Genomic DNA, 21106 nt, shown 5'->3' with positions numbered 1-21106 from the left:
AGGCGAGTATTATGCATTACAATCTTTACTCTGAACCACAGCAGCAAAGAATGAAAAAGTTTGTAAAAACGAATTTTTTTCCAATAAACACAACATTATGAACAATACAAAGGGAAACATTCCATCCCAACATGGCGGGCAGGTCATGCCCCGGAGCCAATGGGCTGCGAGCCAGTCCCATAAAGGTCCATTCCTCTATCAACTCCTCCTCTTTCTGTCGCTGATGTTTTTCCACACGACCATCGGACATTTTCTCCATGTAGAACGAAGAACAAACGCCCATGAGAACGTCAGAACGAAATCCTTCTGCAACTTGGAGCTAAACCTTCCGCTTCTGCTTGAGCCGCAGCCATTAACCGTAAGCTGAAACAACAATCAAACACCAGTAAGGGTGGGTGGGATAATACTCGCCTCCTTGTCTTTTATAGAATCTAAACCCCCATCTCACGCTAGTGTGGGGGGTTAGGTATTCTATGGCAAGACAGGAGGCTCATATCATGCAAGTTCAAAGCCCTTGCATTACATTCACAGCTACATGAGCAATACGTTTATGGTAAAACGTCTTAAAAGTTGATTCCCTTGACCAGTCAGCTGCCTTTAAAATCTGTTCCAAACTACCCCCCAGAAAGGCTGCTTAAGAGGCAATAGCGCCTCGGACTGAGTGGGGACCAAAAGAGGATGTGTCAACCCTCACCTCCCGCATAATCCATTTGATCCATCTGGCTAAAGTAGAAGGGGACACTGGTTTATGGGGTTTCCTGTAGGAAATCAGCAGCTGAGAAGTATTTGGAGGCCTAAAAGCTGAGGGCCTCATTACACGGATGGCGGTAGGGATTTACTGGTACCGGTAAAATACCGGTACCGGTAAATCCTTACCGCCTTACTACGAGGTCCCTTTGCGGGTTGGGGGATTTAACACCTGATTTTTGCAGGCGTTAAAATCCAACCCGCTAAGGGACCTCGGAGCTAATTACGGCACCGCAAAATTGCGGTGCCGTAATTAGCGCCTTCCCCATTCCCATAGAGCCCTATGGGGCAGAAATGGGAATGGGGAAGGGCAATGGTGGAAGGGGGATTTACCGCCCCTCCAACCTTGGAATGGGGCGGTAAATCCCCTTTCCGCCAAGGCGGTGCCGGTATTTTACCGGCATGAGCCCTGGCGCTAATAGCGCCATGGCTCACCGCCTACCGTGTAATGAGGCCCTCTGTTTTTATCTCAAAACACTTCAAACAGTTGACCACACATAATTTACCATCTTCAGGAAAAGCTGGATAGGATATTGAGGAAGTCATGCATTTAGTCCTTCGTGAGATAAAGAAAGTAACCCCTTGAGGGGTGAACATCTTATTATCCACATCCAGAGCTCTGATATCCGAGACCCTTTAATAGACACCAGACATAGTAACATAGCAAGTTTGGCAAATAACTGTTGCAGGGACAAATCGTCATTAGGAGGCCAGGACCTGAAGAGCTGCAGTACCATATTAACGTCCCAAAGAACCGAATACTTCGGTTTTGGTGGAACCTTAATCCGAATAGATTTGAGGGCCCTTCGCACCAAAATGTGCCTACCCACTGGCTCCCCTTTAACCAAAAGGTGACCGGCTGAAATAGCTGAACGAAACCCATTAACAGTCCTGTAGGCTTTCCCTTCTTTAAACAACTCTACTAGAAAATTAACCACTTCTACAGGAGGGGCAGAAACGGGATTGAGGTGCCTAGCCACACACCAGCTGACCCAGCGGTTCCATGCTGAGGAATATCCAGATTTATTAGAGAGTGCCCAGGAGTCCCTGATGACCGACATAGAGTCTTGCGAAAGTCCTCTGAAGCACCAGGAAGAGCTGAAATCTTCCAAGCCATAAGGGCAAGGTGTCCCTGCAGGACTAACTCGTGAGGGAAACCTCCCGGATCCACCAGCAACTGGGGATCGAACGGGAGAAGCCGGGGAAAATCTATTGCCAATTCCAGAAGGGCCGGGAACCAAACCTGAGGGGGCCAAAAGGGGGTAACCAGAACCAGAGACACTGGTTGTCTGCGAACTTGGACCAGAACCTGAGCTATCATGGCAAAGGGAGGAAAGGCATACACCAACTGACCCGACCAATCCTGTAGGAAAGCGTCGGTGGCTAGAGCTAACGGATCCGGTCTCCAACTGTAAAATTTGGGAACTTGACAATTTATCCTCGAGGCAAACAAGTCTACCTTCAGGGGACCCCAGAGGGACGCTATGCGGGCAAAAAGAGACCTGTTCAACATCCAATCGCTCCTGTCTTGCAGGTGCCTGGAGTTCCAATCTGCAATCTCGTTGCTGACTCCTGGGAGGTATTCTGCTTTCAATAGAATATCCCTGTTGGGGCAAAAATGCCAAAACTCACTTGCCAGATCCGCCAGGACCTTGGACCTGGTACCCCCCAGGTGATTGATGTACCTTACCGCAGAGATGTTATCCATGCGGAGGAGAACACAACAATTCCCTTGACCCTTGAGGAGACTCCGAACAGCAAAGGACCCCGCTAACAATTCTAGACAATTGATATGTAGTTGTTTCTCTGACTCCGACCATTTCCCCCCTGTGGAAATTTGACCCAATCTGGCTCCCCAACACGTTCTGGTTGCATCTGACTCCAGAATGATGTCCGGAGATGGGCCAAAGATCGCCTTGCCATTCCAGACCTCCATGTTCCTGAGCCACCACAGGAGCTCCAATCTGGCCTCTGGAGGCAAGTCCACCATCTGGGAGTAAGAGAGACACTTGCGCAAATGTTTGGCTTTTAGGCGCTGAAGCGCTCTGTAATGTAGGGGAGCAGGGAAAATAGCTTGAATGGATGCTGACAGCATCCCACCACCCTGGCTGAGGAGTAGACGAATCTCCTTCTTTATTTTGGAAAGTCTGTTGACTGGGAGAAGAAGGATGCAAAGCTTTGAATCTATATTGAAGCCCAGAAATTGGATACATTTTGTAGGCTTCAATATGGATTTTTTGACATTTATCACAAAACCTAGATCTTGTAAGAGGGTCACAGTGAACTTCAGATGAGAACACAGGGTTTGATAATTCTGAGCCAGTAAAAGCATGTCATCTAGATAAATTATGATCCAAATCCCCCTGGATCTGAGGAAAGCCATCACAGGCCGCATGAGCTTGGTGAAACACCATGGGGCCGAGGACAGACCAAACGGAAGGGATGCAAACTGCCACCTCCGACCCCCCCATTGAAACTGAAGAAACTCTTGATGTGGGGGAAAGACGGGAGCCACTAGGTAAGCGTCCTTGAGGTCTAATTTGACCATCCAGTCTCCCGGGAGAAGGGTGTCTCTGAGCAAATGAATTCTTTCCATCTTGAAGTGGTGATATACCACAAAAGAGTTGAGGGCTTTCAGATTGATTACTGGGCGAAACCCCTGGTCCGGTTTCGGGACTAGGAAAATGGTACTCAGAAACTGAGAGGCCCGGTAAGAGGCCGGGACTACCGCCCCTTTGGAGATGAGATCCCTTACTTCCATATCTATGAGGGATTGTTTGACTTCGTCAAACACCAAAGGAAGGGGAAAGGACAACTGGCAAGGAGGGGCATAAAATTCTATCTGATAACCTTGAACAGTCTACAACACCCAAGGATCCGAAGTTAGGGACTCCCATTGTGGAAGAAACCTGGCTAGCCTGCCACCTAGACTTTTGAGGGAAAAAACTTTTAACACCTGAGAAAGTACCTGATAGCCCTCTTGATCTTCCGGAGCCTCTGCCGGCACGTCCTCTCCAATTCGAGTTTTGTTGAGGGTAGAACTGGGCATGTGCTCCTCGAGCAGAGGAGGGATTGTATGCGCCACGGGGTGCGAACTGGCGGGGACGGGAGGAGCCCTGGGTAAAGCGGCCGGAGGAGCGGGCCCTACCTCGTCCAGCCTTGTTAAAAACCTTTGGGGCAAAAACCTTTTTTATATTAGCCTGCGCCTTGTCCAGCGCCGTAAAAGTGTGAACATATGCTGACAAATCTTTCAAGAAAGAGCCCCCAAACAAATTACCTTGAGCCGAAGGGCCCGCTTCCCTCTCTCACATGTCTGCCAGTTTGGAATCCAACCTCATTAATAATGATTTTCTCCTCTCTCTACATATGGAGGCATTAGCGTTGCCGAGCAGGCACACCGTTCGTTGGATCCACCCCCTTAATGCGTTAACATCCACCGGGGCACTAGAGGACTCGGCCTCTTCTGCCATTTCAAAAATCTGCGTGACTGGACCCAGGATATCCAACAGCCTGTCTTGGCAACTACGCCACGCTTTATCGACCCCCTTCTTGGGGTCTTTCCCCTTCTGGGATAGAAAAGCCGCCATAGATTGGTCTATTTCTGGCGCTAGAGCCACCTTGTCGGCGAGCATAGGTCTGGGACATTCTGACTGTAACTTATTACGTTCCTCTTTGGGCATAGGGCGCCTGATCCAGAACTTGAGAAAAGAGGAAACCTCCTCAGAGGGCTGCCACTCAGCTGACCTGGGGTGTTGAATCAGGGCCGGATCAAAGAACGGTACTCTGTTAACATCAAGCAGGGGCGCCTCTTGAGGGGTCACTGAGGTGACCTTCCTTTTCCGCCTCTTAGGGGGCGAATCAGAATCATCTGAACTCAATAGGGGGCTCCACCGGCGCAAAAGGCGCTGGGGCAGGCCAGGGGCTGGAAGAGATAGGTTGACGGGACTCTTCCCAACCGCGCTTCAGCGTTCTCTTAGGGGAAGCTATAGGCGAAATGGCCAGGGGGGGACTGAGTTGTCCCTGGATATGCTTAGTTTTGGCCGTACACTTTTTAGGAGCCTTGGCTGCAATAGATGGGGTAGCATCTTGGGAGGGATGGAAATCCGCAATGCCGGTAATTAACCTGTCAAAGGCCGATGCCAAGGTGTTATTCAAACCAGTTAAGGCTGAGTCCATAGAGGACTGAATAGCATGAGCCACTGAAGGCTGGGCATGCCCGACTTGATCCCCCATGTTTTCTCCCAACTTGTCACTTTTTTTGGCAGTGCGCACTTGAGTGCTGGCATCTGCAGATGAGGGCAGCACCCCCTTATCCATGACAGCACGTCACAATTTGTCTTAGTAAAAATATTTACAAACACTTGTATCAAACAACAGCAGGTTCAATGCTGTAACAACTGTAGCCGAGCAGGCAGAACCTCTCGATTCCCGAGAGTACAAACCCTTTAGGGAAGGCCTTCTAGGCCGTTAACAGGCAGCACCTGTAGTTCAATAGACAATCACGCAAGCAGCGTGTGAGGGCAATAAAAGAGCACAGCAATTTTAAAATAAACACTCTGAAACATATTATAATTGCGGATAAATGAATGGCAAAATTATGACATAAATGAAGGCGGAGAGAAGGCTTGAACCGCCAACCTTGTGAAAAGGAAGCAGGTGTACAGCGTGTGCTAGAAAAAACCTTCAAAACCCGCGGCCCTGGACAGGGCGTGCGTGTCAAAAGAACGCAGAAGCGTTTGCAGTAATAACAATGTAACAAATTCAGTAAGAAAGGAGCGCAACGCCCTCAGGCTGTACGCGACCACTGAACACAAAAGAGTGAACGCCACGCTCTTGAAGAAACACTTCATAAAACACCAACACCTCAGGAGGCGAACGCGGGCTGAATTAAACAAACGCTCCGCTTGCCTGCCTGAACAATAGTGAAACGCAATCACACTTAGAATATAATGTAAAAGAAAACACGTTCCCCGCGAATGCTGTTTCTTGCAAACTAGTAACCAAAGATTACAAAGTAACACTTCCAAACACAGGCTAAGAAAAAACCGGAAGTGTGACTTAGCTGTGGGTCAGCAGCAAAGAAAGAGGAGGAGTTGATAGAGGAATGGACCTTTATGGGACTGGCTTGCAGCCCATTGGCTACCTCCGGGGCATGACCTGCCCGCCATGTTGGAATGGGATGTTTCCCTTTGTATTGTTCATAATGTTTTGTTTATTGGAAAACATTTCCTTTTTACAAACTTTTTCATTCTTTGCTGCTGTGGTTCAGAGTAAAGATTGTAATGCATAATATGGGCCTCCTGTCTTGCCATAGAATCCCATTAACGTAAGATAACATCAACACCAATGTATTTTGAAAAAAATCCATATCTGCACAATTGGTGAAATGAATTGAGAGACACGCACATGACAGGATTCCTTAGAAGGCCAGCGAGTCTATACCCCCCTGCGATTTTAATCCCACAATGCATGATTGCTATTTTGCAAGTGACTGATTCAAAAAATGAATGGCCTCATTTATGAAATGGCGCACCGGTGCAATTTTTACCCAGTCTTAACACTCAGGCAAACGCGTGCCTATTGCAAAGGACATATTGCGGTAGAGGATTATTTACTCTAGTGTTTATAAGGAACAGTATCACCAGTAGGGCTAATTATGCCCTAGCGCAAACATGCATTAAAATGGAATGTTTTTGAAGATGTCATGATGTATAATCGGAAATGTGAAACTTCAAGTTAGAAACCCAGGACTAGGGAGTGGCTCAGGTGATCGGATTCCGGCAATTGCCAACTACCGGGAGCCTCTCAGAACACTTTGATCATTTCAGAAAGTGGCGCGCATTTCTAAGCACGAGGCGCACTTGCCCATAGCTCTCAACCATTTATATCGCAAAAGCGGGTGAAAACACCTGATTTTACTTTTGGCGGGTGAGAGGCCCATTGAAATGAATGGGCGTGCATGAGGTTTGGCGGGTGAGTCCGCTGTTTACAATGCGGGTGACACCCGCCAAAAGCGTGTGAGTTGGGAGCTTGCCGTCTTTGGTTTGAACAGCCTGGCCACACAATAACCACTGAACGATTGTTTAGGACCAACGTGCCCCATTCCTTTCAGAGGTGCTAATGCAGTCCTGGTTCTGTTTTCTGTGGTTTGTTGTACTGGATTTATAATGGGTAACCCCGGACTACATGTCCCAGCCAAGCATCACCCAAATGGAAAGGACCACGTTACAACGTATTATTCAACGTGTACTTTTCCGTGGGAAGCCAGGGCTTTTAAATGTTTTGTAATGACGAGTGGTGTGACTTCCTGCTTCCACTGTCAGTCAATGCTGCGGCTTCTGTGCAGAGACACACACAAGAGAGAGAGTGCAAAACAGATCTGCAGAAGTGCTCAGGGGGAGGGGAGTTTCAAGGAGCCCGGCCGAGAGAGCGAGAGCGAGAGAGAGAGAAGAGAGAGAGCCCCACCCCTGAGGCGAGGCATGCACGCCAAGCACAAGCAGGCTTTTCTTCGCATCTGCGGCTCTGAGGGCAGGCCGTGGGAGTCGCTGCAGGGGGCATTGTTTGTCACGCGGAGGCATTTTTGCTGTTTCCCTTTGTTGATCGGACAGAAGCTCTGAGGATGGGCACTGCCTGCCGTGCTGCCGTGTAGCGGAAGATAACGGAAACCTGTAATTGTGCGAGTGTGACTGGTAAGCCTCTCATCACATTATATCGCCCTTTTTTTTTGTTTCGTTAATGTTTCAAGACGTACTAATCGTTGACAAAATCCATTAACCAAATATTTCTCTCTTTTGCATTGTGGTAAAATGGTTCAGTGGTAAATGACCCAAAACGTGTTCATCGTTGTCGTGCGTCTGTCTTATAGTTCGATTTTAGTGCAAGTTGTTTTTAAATGAATTGCCAATACATCTGTCTTATCGTTGTTGAACGGGACCACTCTTTTGAAATTGTAAGCTATTGTCCAAAGATGTGTTGTTATGTTATATGACTAGTGTATAGCACCTTCTGGCATTGATATGGCCTCAAAGCGCTGTGGGAATAAACGTCCTTCCGAAGACTGTAGTTAAAGATGTGAATTGTGAAGGAAGGATTCTAAAATGCGTGTGTGCATTTTTAGCTGGCACGAAGGTAGGTAGGGAGTGGCTAGCTCCCTGCCCATCGATATCTGAAGAGAGGGTGGGTGCCATGACAGATTGTCAGGGGAGTAGGAGAGTCAAGGAGACTGATTATGTGACCAGCTGGACTCTGCTGTATTCTGTTGGCGGTGGTGATGAGTGTTTGGGTGGGTGAGGTCAAGGAGTGTTTATTGCAGATGTATGGTGGGTGGGCCGTGCCCCAGGCGGGGTGCACCCGTTTTCCATTGTGATGGTGCGTTTGAAGTTGCAGTGGAAAAAAGGCTGACACCTAGTTAGACTTGGTCTTGCAGAGCTTATCATAAGGCCTGGCTGAGATGCATTCCATAGGGGGGGGGGCTGCTGTGTCCCACCTTGTCGACTCCTCTGGTGTCCCCGCATTCCTGTCATGGATGGGTAATAGTTCACCCAGGAGATAGACTAAGTCTGTGAGGATGCTGACTTTGAACCAGTTGTGCAGCTGTGTTATTTCAGTGTTCTCTTATAGCGCCTATTACAGATCTCCTTTTGACCACACTATGGGGGCTCTCAAGTTTCCCATAGCCATTTCTGAGAAGGTCACCCAGTCCTGTTTTTGCTTGGAATTCTGGGACTTGAATTTTTCCTGACTTTCAAATGTGAAAGAAAAACTAGAAGGCCCAGAATACAGAGGGGGGGAGCACAGGGCCAGATCTTACGGATGGCCACCAGGAGTGCGCTGCACCATAGGGCTTCACAACTTTTGCAGAAAGCTGTCCGCATGGTTCTCTTGAAAAGTATGACTATCATACAAATCAAAATGCAATATTCAATGTGGGAGATGGTGGTCCAGTGCTGTTTTTCCTTTTGTATTCAGGGACTTGTAATCCTGGATTCCAAATCCCAGAATGCAAATAAAACTACCATTGGCAAAGCCAAGAGTGTTGGCGTGTGTGTAGGCATGGCTTAGGCATTTGCCAGACACTGCCATAAAATGCCACAACTAGAAAATAGTGTGTGAACTTGGGCAGATAGTAGCAGTGCTTCGGAAGTAAAAATAACTCGGGCAGGCACTTCACAAAACCAAGTTTGATGTTACTGCTTGCTAGAGCTAGTTCAGAGTCCCAGCAGGGGCGTGTGTTTTGGCAGGTAGCGGGTGAGAATGGCCATCGCTAGTCACCAGTGAGCAAATAACCAAATGCCACCCATTAGTTGTGTAGCTCCTTCCATCTCATTTCTCTCCTGTATCACTTCCCATGATAGTTTTGGCCTTCTAATCGCTTTCGGTGCCACCCAAAAGCCGCAACTAAAAACAGCACCAGGCCAGCATCTCCCGAATGAAATAAGGCTTATTAATGTATTTAAGGTTTACCTTTTTAAATACACCTTTATTTTATTTGTTTTCCTTTTCCTTACAGCCTGAAAAATTTCCCTTTTTAAAGACTGGAAACTCTTCTAGGATACTAAGCATAAAACATGTCTGCAGTCATTTCAGACAATCTCAAGTTCGTCGCCCTGATTTTTAAGAACCAAAACGTGGTGATCTTCAATGGTTTGGTGGCTCTTGGTACCCTGGGCAGCCAACAGCTCTACTCTTTCCTGGCCTTCAACTGCCCCTGCGCACGCGAGAGAAACTACCTATATGGACTGGCAGCCATCGGAGTCCCCGTCCTGGCCTTGTTCATCGGCGGGGTGATCCTGAACACCCGCACCTGGAATCTGGTGACCGAATGCCGGCGCAGATGGTACAGGAACTGCTCAGCTCCTGCCAACTTCTTACTCTTTGGGTCAATTATAGGACAAGCTGTGGTGGCCCCCATCACCTGGTCTGTCATTTCGCTGCTCCAAGGAGAAGCCTACGTCTGTGCCCTGAGCGAATTTGTCGATCCCGCCACTTTGACTAATTTTCCATCCGGCTATGGCGCCGAGACATTGGCCAAGTTCCCCTGTAAGGAGATTCCAGCGGAAGCCTTGAGTTTTAAGGATGAAGTCATTCGCCGATTAAAATTCGAATCTCAGGTAATGTATTATTTGTTGTATCCATTCATAGATTTCACCACCATCCTTTTTTAAAAAAAAAAATGTTTTAATTTAAATTTGTATACAAGTATGTAACTGCGGGTCAGGGAGGGAGGCATGCATGTGGGCAGTCACAGGGCAGAGGGCAGAACTGGGAACTTGCAAGCAGGGAATTTACAAATCGAATCCCACTCTCGCGGATCCTGGTCCAGATGTGTTCTCTGCATATGCATACCCATCCTAGGGGTATGCGCCCCTTTAGATGCATTGATGGGTAAAGCATACCTTCTCTTTCTGTTTGAGATCAGTGAGCCTCAGTCTAGGCATTTCTGGATTTACTTGCTGGCCTCCCCTCCATTATCTGAGACATTCTACAGGCTGTGGATCTTTGCTTGGCCTGGAAACGCTGCACATTACGCTTCTCGTATGCAATACACTGCAGGTCTACTCCCATCGCTTTCAGTCTTTTTTTTTGTTTAGTTTGTCGTAACAATATCCATAATACTTTCATCACAGCATCTTCAAAATCCCCATTGGAGACAGATTGGAACTACTCGGATAGATATTGTCCGGCCAACTAGCCAGGCCAATTTTCCTGTTTCTTTTGCAATTTTGTAAAAGTTTCTTCCAATAATTTTACCAATGCAAAGACAGAGTTTTGCCCTCCATACAGATACTCCCACCATAGTTCTGGTGTACTCCCATCACTTTCAGTCTTTAACTACTTCACTCATCCGCCTCCAACTCCCTCAGGGTCAGTCACTTCTCCAAGCAACGAGTTGGTGGCAGATCACTCTCTTCGGCAGGGACCTCTCTCTGGAATAGCCTTCCTGCCTCCCTGAAACTCGAGGAGAACCATCGCTGGTTCTGGAAGCACCTCAAAACCTTCCTCTTGGCTTCTGATTTCTCTCCTCCCCTCCCCTGCTGAATTCCTGACTGAAATTGCACTAGTTACCTGGCCACCTTTTCTGATCTCTGGTCCAGGCCCCGTCAATTGGCAACCTGCACTGCCTCCCTGGCAACCCTTGCACCTGGGGACCATTTTTTTTCTGTATCCCTACAGTCCCCAACCAGCACTTATGTCTGCACTTCCTTGCACTTGCTACTAGCTGGCTGTTTTTATTTATCTTATTCATTCTACTTTCCCATGAACTGCACATTCCCCTCTCCCTTCCCCCTGCACACTTTTCCTTTCTCCCCTTGCATTGCACTTGCGGGATCTGAATGACACCTGGCCTAGTAGGATCGTTGTCTGTCCTCCCTTTGCCCCCCCCCCCCACCCCTTGCCTCGTCGCAGTGTTGGGGAGATCTCTGTTAAGGCTAATTTCCCAAACCTAGTGAGTCCCCCAGCAGCTTTGCTGGATTTCTGGGGTTTATTTTTTTCTCTCCTGCTAAGAGTGAGACTCTTTTACTCCCACTCTTAGAAATGATTTGAGGTGTTCCTTTGACTTTGTGTTTTATGGGCTATGGGGTCCTTTACCCCATAGGGCTTCATGTGTTTTTGGTATGTGGGTTACACAGCACCCTCAGTGCAGTAACCCAGGGGTGTCATAGTGACCCCCAAACATAGACTCCATACCCTGGGACTGACTACTGTCTCCCAGGGCATGTAAAGTCACCATTGGCTTTACTAGTCCCAAATTATGAACAGAAACCAGTACAAAACATCATATTGTGGATGTACTGGTCGGGGCAATTCGATTGCCCCGGGGTCTGTTGTTCGAGGGGGCACGTCTCCATCCCCCCTGATCGAGTTTTGGCTGGTGGCAGTGGATACTACTTTTTATATTCTACTGCAAATATTTTCCTATGGGATTTTCCCATTGTTCGAGGCCACTTTTTAATATAGCCTCGAACATACCGTCGGTTTATTAAATTAATATAAAATCACTGGTTGGTATTTTTTGCCGAAACTCGGTTCCAAAATGGCGTTTGTGTTCGCTTCTGTGACTCCAATCCAAATCGGGCCCTTTGTTCCACTTTTTGGCGGGCTTCTCCACAGAAGCCTCCAAAAGTGGTGCCACTCTGTCTGGGTACCACAGGGGGTGTGGAAGGGGGTTTAGGCACCCTGGACTGAGTTGCCTTGGCAACTCAAGTCGCACTCTTGTGTGATTGGCCCAAACCACTTAGCATGTTTGATTGATAGCTAGGCTGAATTAATGGGGGTTTGCTGCATAAAAGCAGGGCTTTGGGGACTGGAACTTCAGAAGTCGCCACAGGACCTAAAGAATCCGAAGATGGAGAAGCTGAGTCGACCTGCATCAACGACTCGGTGGAGCCCTGCCTGAACCGTCTCACCACTTTTCCCCGACAACAGAGGATATCTCCAGCCCAGAGAGTCTTCTTCCTTTGACTGGTGGGGATAACCAGTTTGCACGTCTTTTCACCTTCCCGGATCATCTCGTGGCCGCCTTGCCTGTGCCAAGCACCTGGCAACCGGGATACCACGGTTTTTCCACTACCGCAAATAAAAGGGTCATACCTTTTAACCGGAGAATTCCGCGGCTGGTTTCTTCCCTGGCAGTGCAACGACCTTCAGCTTTCCTCCACGTCGAGACCATCTCTTCCTCTGGACGACGCTGTGACTTGCACCTGCTGCCAGGAACAACTGCCCCCGCTGGAGGATCCTCTCCACTTTGAAGGTACTCTGTCCACCTGGCCTCCCTCGCAATGGTCTGTGTGGGGTGACTCTTAAAGTCTCCACTTACCACTTGGGGTGGCCCTAGGCTGGCTAATAGAACTTTTCTGAGCTGACTTAATTCTTTTCTGAACTCCCTGCAAGACTTTTCAAGACTTTTAAACTGTGTGATCTTGGGCACATTGGTGCTCTGTTCTCTCTAAGAGGGAGCCTGGCCTCTGAACTTTTTTGCTCACAAGTAGACTTGACTTTCCTGCCTTGCTGGGTGCTTCTAAAGTATTGTGTTGTGTGCTTTTCCTAATTTCTACCTTTTCCCTCCCTTTTTCTTAACTTATTGGAGTGCCATCTTTAGTTAAGCGCTCACCTCTGTCTGGAAATAAGTGGTGTTAACTAAGACTTGTCTAATAAGGAATAAGGGATGTACATCTAGTAATAGTGACTGTGTGTTGAATTTGCTTACCTCTTTTTGTGCTAGTGTAATTTACAAGTGTGTCTTTAAATAAATAATTATATACTTTTACACCAAAGCTCTGGTCAGTGTTTGCTTGTACTACTGTGTCTCTGTACCTATTGTGTATACTCTGCATACTGCCTAACTCATCTTGAGAGAAGTCTGACTGCTCAGCCACAGCTACCAGGTAAATCTGGGTGGTACAGACTGCTACCAATTGGGTTTACTGCCAACCACCTGTAGTCCTAAATCTTTTGCAGTGGTCCCTAAGGGAACTGCACAGGTTTCTGCCTAACAGTCGCGCCTTGAAACACTTGTGTATAGGCGCGTTATAAATGCCATATCATATCATCATAATTGGACACCTGGTTCTCTAGGTGGCCATGGATTGGCGGGTTCCCCATTCTAGCCCCCCCTACTCGTATCCCTCCTTGTCTCCTTCATTCCACTTCTTTCTTACACTATCAGCCCTTGCCTCTGCCCTATTGATTCTTGGTGGGGTTGGGAGTCTTGAGTTTAAGCTGATGGGGTCTGCATTGGGACTGTGAAACAACCTTTGCAAACAAGCCTCCATGCTTCAAGGCAACTCTTGAGCACACTGTGGGCCCATCACACAGCCACACTCTTGCAACAAGTGCTATTTTGATCCACTAGGAGTCTACATGGAGCCATCCAATTTCAGCGCACCAATGGACAACCAAACACCCCCGCCCCCAAAAACCTCATTGGCAGAATTATTATTCCACGGTTTGTCTTGGGGCAGTAAAGTAAACCATAACCTTGCATCTTACCCCATCCCACAGGCCCATTCTCTATGATTAGTAGTAACTGCTGAGCACCAGGAAACTATCCTCACAGTAAACTGCTCATTACTAGACCCCTCCTCCCCCATGCACCTGCCCTCCAAAATCTGCATTCCGTTTCTGCTCTGCATGAGCTAGGTCGACACACATGCATCCAAACTATCACACCCCCCATCCCTAGGTCTTTATTCCCAGTCTTCTCTTTTCCCCATCTCTTGCTGTGCACCTAAATCTGCACTTTCCCATTTCAGTCTCCACGGTGTGGGCAGTGGGGTGTCCAGACCCTTGGCTGAGGGGGCCCAAGTGGGGCACTGACTTATGCAGGGGTGGCATGAAGCACGAGCACACACACATGATGATTGTAGTTTAGGATAATGGGGTGGCCACCCTGATAATGGGGTTGCACCTAGTGTGACCAATCATATTACAGGGGTAGCACGTGCCATCCCAGGCCACTCCCTGGACACGCCACTGGGTCTGGGTGCACAGGACTGGGCTGAATGCACCATTCCAGACCATCCACGGATCTGTGAGACCACAACGGTGGTGAGCTGGTGCTGTGTAAACCCTTTTGACATGACCTAAAGGGACAAGCTCATTTATGCTTATAGAAACCAGCATTGGCAATGGCAACAGTTTGGGCTTTTGTGTATGCATGGGAAAAGCATTTGGTAAGTACTGCCGAAGTGGTATTAACTGGCCATGGGCATTACTTCAATATGTTTAAACTAAATGATTGATGCATGGTGCCCAAGTAATTGCCTCTGGTGTGCCACAAACAGCACTAACATTGAGTCCTTTCTACGTGTAATCCTCTTTACAATTCAGGAAATATATAACGCCCTTTTAACTTATGCCTAGTTTCAATATGGCCCAGTCCAATCTGTAGGTGCTTATCCAGTTCTGTTTTTTTCTTTGCATTCTGGGACTTGTAGTCTGAGGTTTAAAATGGGACAAGTCCCAGAATGCGAAGAGGAAATCGGGACTGGATGAGCACCTACATATGGAAATGGGTAGTGTTGGCAACTATGCCTATGCTTCTAAATTCACGGCGGCAGATTCACTCCTCCACTCTTTGACAAGTTCCCTGGGAAGTACTTAAACCCTCACCGGTTCCTCAACATTCCAAGAATGCTGCTAGAATTGTCCCGCTCTCCAGATTGTAACCAATCAATTTAAAGCCCTATTGCTCACCGTTCACATAACCACACTGCAGGCTCTCGTAAGATGTCATGTCTGCAATCTAGCAGACACGGACAGCACTAAAGTGCAGACTGCTACCCATAGGCCATCTTGGGAACAGATTACTGAGGATTTAGCCATGCGGTCACTGCCTGGCCACTTTGTGACCCTGTGCCCTGAATTACATACTCTGATATCTTCCTACAAGTCCCTCGTAGGTATGTATTTCCCAACAATGTTGCTAACTTTGGGAGTCATACTCATTTGAGGGGTGGTAGGCGCTACCCTTCCCCATAGAGGGTTAAAGAGGAGATGGACCCGACCTAATTGGAACTCTAATAGAGGACCTAAGACGGAAATGGGAGAGTGAGGCATCCCAATCTCGGAACGGATGAGCCGCAGGGCACAGGGTATTCCCCCCACCTCCTGTGGGGGTGGTGGTTACTGCTCACCAAGGTGTTCTAAAGGGGGGAAATGACATGGGCGTCACTTGGCCGAAATACTGGGCTCGCATGGGGTGCCGACGCTGTATAACCCTGCTGGGAAGCCACTCTCCTGCATACACCATAGGGGCCGTAGGGGCGGTAATTGCAGCACACCAGAATGTACGACAGGGGGAAGTGGTATGTGCCACAGTTAGTCACAGCAGCTGGGGGGATGCAAGGACACAACCCTACTGAAAGCTCACCCTTCTGCATACACCTCTCAAACTCTGAACTAAACATAACCCTACTTTTACAGCACAACAAACCGCATGCACTTCACTACACCACAACAACAAAACAAACCACACATAGCATCGCTCAAAAGCATGTGGCAGTTATCAACTGTGATGCTGGAAATGCATCAGAGGGACAGGGCCTCCGTATCCTTGTCCTTTACTGCTTTTTATCGTGTTTTCCGTGCAGGAGTTCATGTGGGACTCCTGGCGGTGCAGCTCTCTCCTTTGGTTTTGGTGAACAGACCCATGGGATACCCTTATGGCACCCATGGGTAGAGGTGCAACCCTGTGCCCCTAGTGTGTCTTTGGCACCTGTGTGTGACCTACAGAGCAGGGTACGGACTGGTGGCAGCTCTGTGCTGAATTGACTGGTGCCCTGAGCGTCCTCCATTTTGGAATGCCCAGGCCCCGTCATTGGAATCAGTAGCTTCCTGATGGAAACAAGATGGCCCCCGTGGCCTCTTGCCTTCCATCGCCTGTTACCATGATCTTCCCGAAGTCCCGGGAAGCCCTGACTCTGTCCCTTCCCCCTGACTGGCTGTTGGGTGGAAGTTCCATATATGGTAGTGTGGGGAAGTGCTGACCAGACTGGCTGGAGCCTTCCCAACGACCGTATGTTGTGGGTACGCCTGTGGGTGGGACTTGGGTGAATGGAGTGTGTGACAAATACGCATTCTATGTTGTAGTATCTGGTGTTTGACACAATGACTGAGACAGCCCTGCCCGAAACCGGTATGAGTGCAGTGTGGAGTGTTGAATGGCTTGGTACTTGTCCCAATACACAACTTGTTGTAGGTGTCTGGAGAGATGTGAATGGCCTGAATGCATCGTGTGCCTGATTGGCTGTCTGCTTGCATGAATGCCCTTAGTCGTGATTGGATGCTTGAGTATGACCCAGCGGAATGAATGGGAGATCAACAGTATATCTCGGACCTCTCACTGCTAGGAATCGCGTTCAGAAGCTGAAGTCCACTACAACGAGTAACTGAAGTGAAACTGAAGCTTGACCTTGAAGCCCTGCTGGACGAGAAGAATTGCTGTTGCTCTCCTTCACAATCTGAAAGCTGCTGTGTCTCCAAGGACTGACCCAGAGAGGACCTGGTAAGGCACCCTCTTCCCGAGCTACGAGGGGCCATCATGCACCAGCTGATCTCTGCCAAAGCTCCCTGGTAGACAGACCTTCGACAGGCTGCCGACCCAAGACGGGGGACTGCTGCGGAATCCCAAAGAGAAGCGCCCAGACTGTTGTCCGCCACTGTTGCCGACCGCCGACTGGAACCGCCGTGCTCCCGTTTGCCTAAGAACTTCATTTGAGCCAAGGACGCTCTCGTCCGCATCGTCGCCGCTGTATCCTGCTGGAGAAGGCCTGACCGTCGACGTGCCGAGGAGCATCCACCGGTGGGTTTCCCGCCACCCAAAGACCACAGAGACGCCGACTCGACGCCCTTGCTGGGCCACAGTTCTTCAAACTCTTTGCGGTCCAGAACTATCGACACTGAGGTGCCCCACACGCCTCTTCCTTGCAGGATGTTTACGCTTACCCATCAACGAGCACCACTAGGAACAAAGCTGCCACTTCACCGTCGTAGCTCACCCTGTTCTCCGTCGGACGTTCGACCCGTGACTCCTGCCTTAAAGGGAGGGCACTCAAGAAGGGCCGTCGATTCCCCGCCGAGGAACGCTACAACGCCAAGTACTTTGGGGTTGCAGAACTATTGGGAAGTCTATTGTGAACAATATATGGATTGGGCTTGTATCTTTATTCTACAGGTTGCCCAGGTGGGGGTGGGGGGTCTCCACACTGAGCTGTGTTTAACGGTAGCGACCAGTATTCTGGCAATTGTTCAACCGTCTTGCTTTCCTTCCTCTCTCTCTACTGCTGGTTTCATCTTTATTGATCTGTGTGACATTTTGACAGTACAGTTGATGCACTTTAATGAGATCTGATAATATTTGTGGTACCACTGTAGAACTGTATATATTTACCATTGTTGATTTTCTGAGCACAAAGTGAGTTACTGTGATAGTGTACATAACCTGGAATATTATATAAAGACTGTGTTTTAACCGATAGTGTGCGGACATTCCTTTGTGGGTGCTTGGGGACTACACTGTACTTAACCAGCCCGCATCACCTCCTGAGAAGCTAGGCATTGATTGCTCGACCACGTACCAATATTAGAGATTCTTGGCTGGGGTCCGCTGTCCCTCTCCTCTACCATATAGAGAGCAGAAGTACAGACACCCCCCCCCCCCTCAAGTCTTTACACCAACCGAAAAACACACCTACGCTCAGCGAACGGTGTGAACTGAACTGAAGCGGCCAACGGCACATCACAGCTCTCTTGCGCTTTCTCCAGCTCAGTGCTACCAACTTACTATTAACCCCTTGCTTTAAAGATCCGCGCACCAAGGGACCACACGGGTGATGACGTTGCGCGCTATAATAACCTTTAACATATCATTTGAACAGTAAATTGCTCAGATGCGACCAATTCAAGTTGTACAAAAGTTAGTGAAACGCAGGCAAAATCGCCCTTACTCTTCACTTTTCCACCACTTTGTGGAAAAGTGGATATGCTTCCCACAATTAACAATTGCAGGAGGCATTTACAATGGATTCCTGGGAAAACTGCCTGCTTTTACCAGGCGGCAGATTCGGGTCGATTTCAGAGCAACCCTTTCCAGTACCACCAGGACGGAAATGCATGCTGGCGGCAATGCAGGCGCGTTCCTCGAGTGGAGCCGAGGAAGCAGGGTGGCATTTAACGTACACCGTGACCCACATCTCTACTTGAAACATTGAAGAAAATCCCGTGGATCAGTAAACATGGTGGTAAAAGTGTACTGCCCCTTGTACTGATCCTCTTGGATCCACCTGATCCCACCACCTGACTTGAAGTGGGTTGCTTCTCCGTTCCCTTTTTGAGGTGTTTGATTACAATCTAAGCACTAGAGTGCAAATGGGCTGGAGCAATACGCGCGAGTTAAAGATGAATGCGGATACTGTGGTTGCTGGCTCCAGTAATGCTGTTGGGATAGCAAAGGGGCCATGCAAGGGACTACTTTGATTGGTCAACACTCTAGAAGCTGTTTCTCGATTGGCCAGTACTGCAGCACGAACAAAGGATGCTGGTAATCTTTTGTGCTTCCAAGGAAAACCAGATTCTACAGTTAATGACTTTCTGGCATTTTTAATGTCCAGGGGGAACCAATGACTGTGCAGCCTTATGCTGTATTCTGCTCCAGTGAGTACGCCCTGGGCATCTTGCCAAAAACGTGCATATGATTATCAATTTTATCAAGATGCTGGCAGATCGACACGGTGGAAAGTGGGTGGGTGGGATTAATCAACGTGAATCTTTGCAAACGTGGCCTTCCTATCGAGACAAGCCCAACAGCCCCTTGTGGGTGAGATTTCCTGTGACAATTACTGGAGAAGAGCACGAAAACGCCATATATTCTGGAAACTCCTCATGGTCATGGTAGTAAAGTCATAGGATTTGTACATCGGTTTTGTACAGCTCACATGAAACGTGAACAAAGCAAGTAATCTCTTTCTCTTTCTCTTCAGAGCCCCAATAGTGCTCCCAATCACCCCCTCGCGGATATGTCTGCAGTCAAACTGAAGCAGAGATCCTCCAAGCGCAGACGTTTGTCTCTGAGGGAGATAACTGTGAGTGCAGTGTGTGGGTGGCTAGACATGGCCTTTTTTGTTTCCCCGTATTTAGAACCCGGGCAAACCGTTTTTGCCAATTTCTGAATCTGAGAACTTGGCCCAATTCCAGCACTGCCAACAATTAAGTCACAATGTATTATTTTTTCGAAAAAAGAATTGGTTCATAGTGCATGGCATTGTGGTAATATTTCTGGCAATTATCGTGTTTAAAACACATTTGATATGTAAAAATCGCCCAAATGACCAGCTATACAATATTCATCAAACTGGTCCTCACTAGCCTAATAGTTGCCCACTTTGGACATTGCCCTGTAGGTAAGATCCCATTTAGATTCATTGATACAAATGTGTTTTGTGTGGATAGCATGAAAACATGGAGTGGATTTAGCTGTTCATGCATGGATCTGCAATTTAGGAGCATGTACTGTAAGGGTGTCGAAGAAGGAATCGGACACAAAGGTGTCATGGTGGTGGTTATAAACCTTAATTTGTGCATTTAAAAAAATTCCTCACTATGCCGATATTTTAGGAAGGCTTTCCCTGTCTCAAAACTAATACTAACACATCCTTTAGAATGGCCGTCAAATTGATCTTTACCATCCTGTGGCAAAACCTAGTTCTATCCCTCACACTAAAGGATAAACTAACAAAGTTCCTTCTGCAGGGGAATGGCTCCCTTCTCCTGCTTCTCATATAGTGTTCAAGAGAATGTTCTCTTATAACCAAAATCGCCAGTGGGAAGAACTCCCTTCCCCTGGCTTGCGGGTTCTTGCAGTCTTCATATAATTTCACACCCAGGGGGATGGCTCCCTTCTTCTGCTGTAGATCTATACAGTTTTCAATAAAACCAGGCCAAATTACTTGCTTCCCCTGGTGTTTCTAACACAACTCTTAATTCAGGACCAAGAGAATGCCTCCCTTTTCCTGGTATTGCTTGGTGTACACTCTGCCACTCTGGTTTGTTGTCAGCAAAGTCTCAAATCTTGTTGGGGTCCCAGACCGTTCTCTGGTTGTCAGTGGTTCTCGCTTTCCCACTTTGACAAGGAAGATTTCCTCGAATGTTCTCAATGCTGTCTTTCAAGTCCCAGACCCATCTCTGGTTATACCCAGTAGCGGGCTTCCCATTACAGAGGTGTGCGAGCTTTGTGAACCAGCCTCCCTTCTACCCTTGTGTCCTCTATGGTTCTCCTGTACCCCATGTTACTTTGTCTGGCATTGTGGTACATCACCAGGAGTTCCTGGGACTGCGGGTCTCATCTCCGGCTCTGCAGGTTCACTGCTTTTGCTCCGTCGGCCCGCGTGGTGGTGCTTCCATCGGTGCCGCAGCTCCACTCTCCTGCTCTGTCTTCATCTCGGGTTTGCTCCTGCAGATCCCATGGGGGACTCCCACAGCACTTCACCGGCATCCTCTTCCTTGCGGTCTTCCGCCTACGCCTGGCTCTCTCGCACTGCCTCGCCTCCACCTCTGCTGCCTAACTTGGAAGGGTTTGACATGGGCGCGCTTGACACAGCTTGGCTTCACGTATTTGATAGTCCTTTTGTTCCTTTTCATACATTGTAAGCAGTTCCTCCCATGCGGATTGTAAAAGTCCTTTGTCTCTGTTAACAGTCTACTCTTCATGCCTCCTCGGGGTCACGTCGCCCTAGCACCTTTGGCTTTATCGCCTATGTATTATTGTAAATTCTAACAAAGGTTTGCTTTTGAGGAAGTGATTCTGAACCGAGGGGTGGGCTGGGGAATGTTGGGGAGTGACAACATTCAGTGGGGCTGTACC

General features: G+C 48.3%; 1 protein-coding gene across 2 annotated transcripts in view; it reads left to right on the top strand.

Annotated features, from left to right (window-relative positions):
- Window positions 1–7013: 7013 nt before the first annotated feature.
- The window catches only part of LOC138473167 (calcium homeostasis modulator protein 2-like), a 52650-nt gene continuing 38557 nt past the window's right edge, over window positions 7014–21106 (top strand). Inside the window, exons 1-2 of one of the 2 annotated variants that reach the window (XM_069611708.1) lie at window positions 7014–7436; window positions 9257–9857. In XM_069611708.1, coding sequence (XP_069467809.1) covers window positions 9315–9857 — 543 coding nt within the window. In that variant the 5' untranslated portion in view covers window positions 7014–7436; window positions 9257–9314. The remainder of the gene's footprint in view (window positions 7437–9256; window positions 9858–21106) is intronic. The other variant, XM_069611709.1, reaches the window with a different exon arrangement.

This window comes from Ambystoma mexicanum, chromosome 8 (genome assembly GCF_040938575.1).
Source record: "Ambystoma mexicanum isolate Mex_15411 chromosome 8, UKY_AmexF1_1, whole genome shotgun sequence".
Lineage (NCBI taxonomy): Eukaryota > Metazoa > Chordata > Amphibia > Caudata > Ambystomatidae > Ambystoma > Ambystoma mexicanum.
Note: the sequence above shows the minus strand (reverse complement) of the source record. Positions and strands in the feature narration are given on the sequence as shown.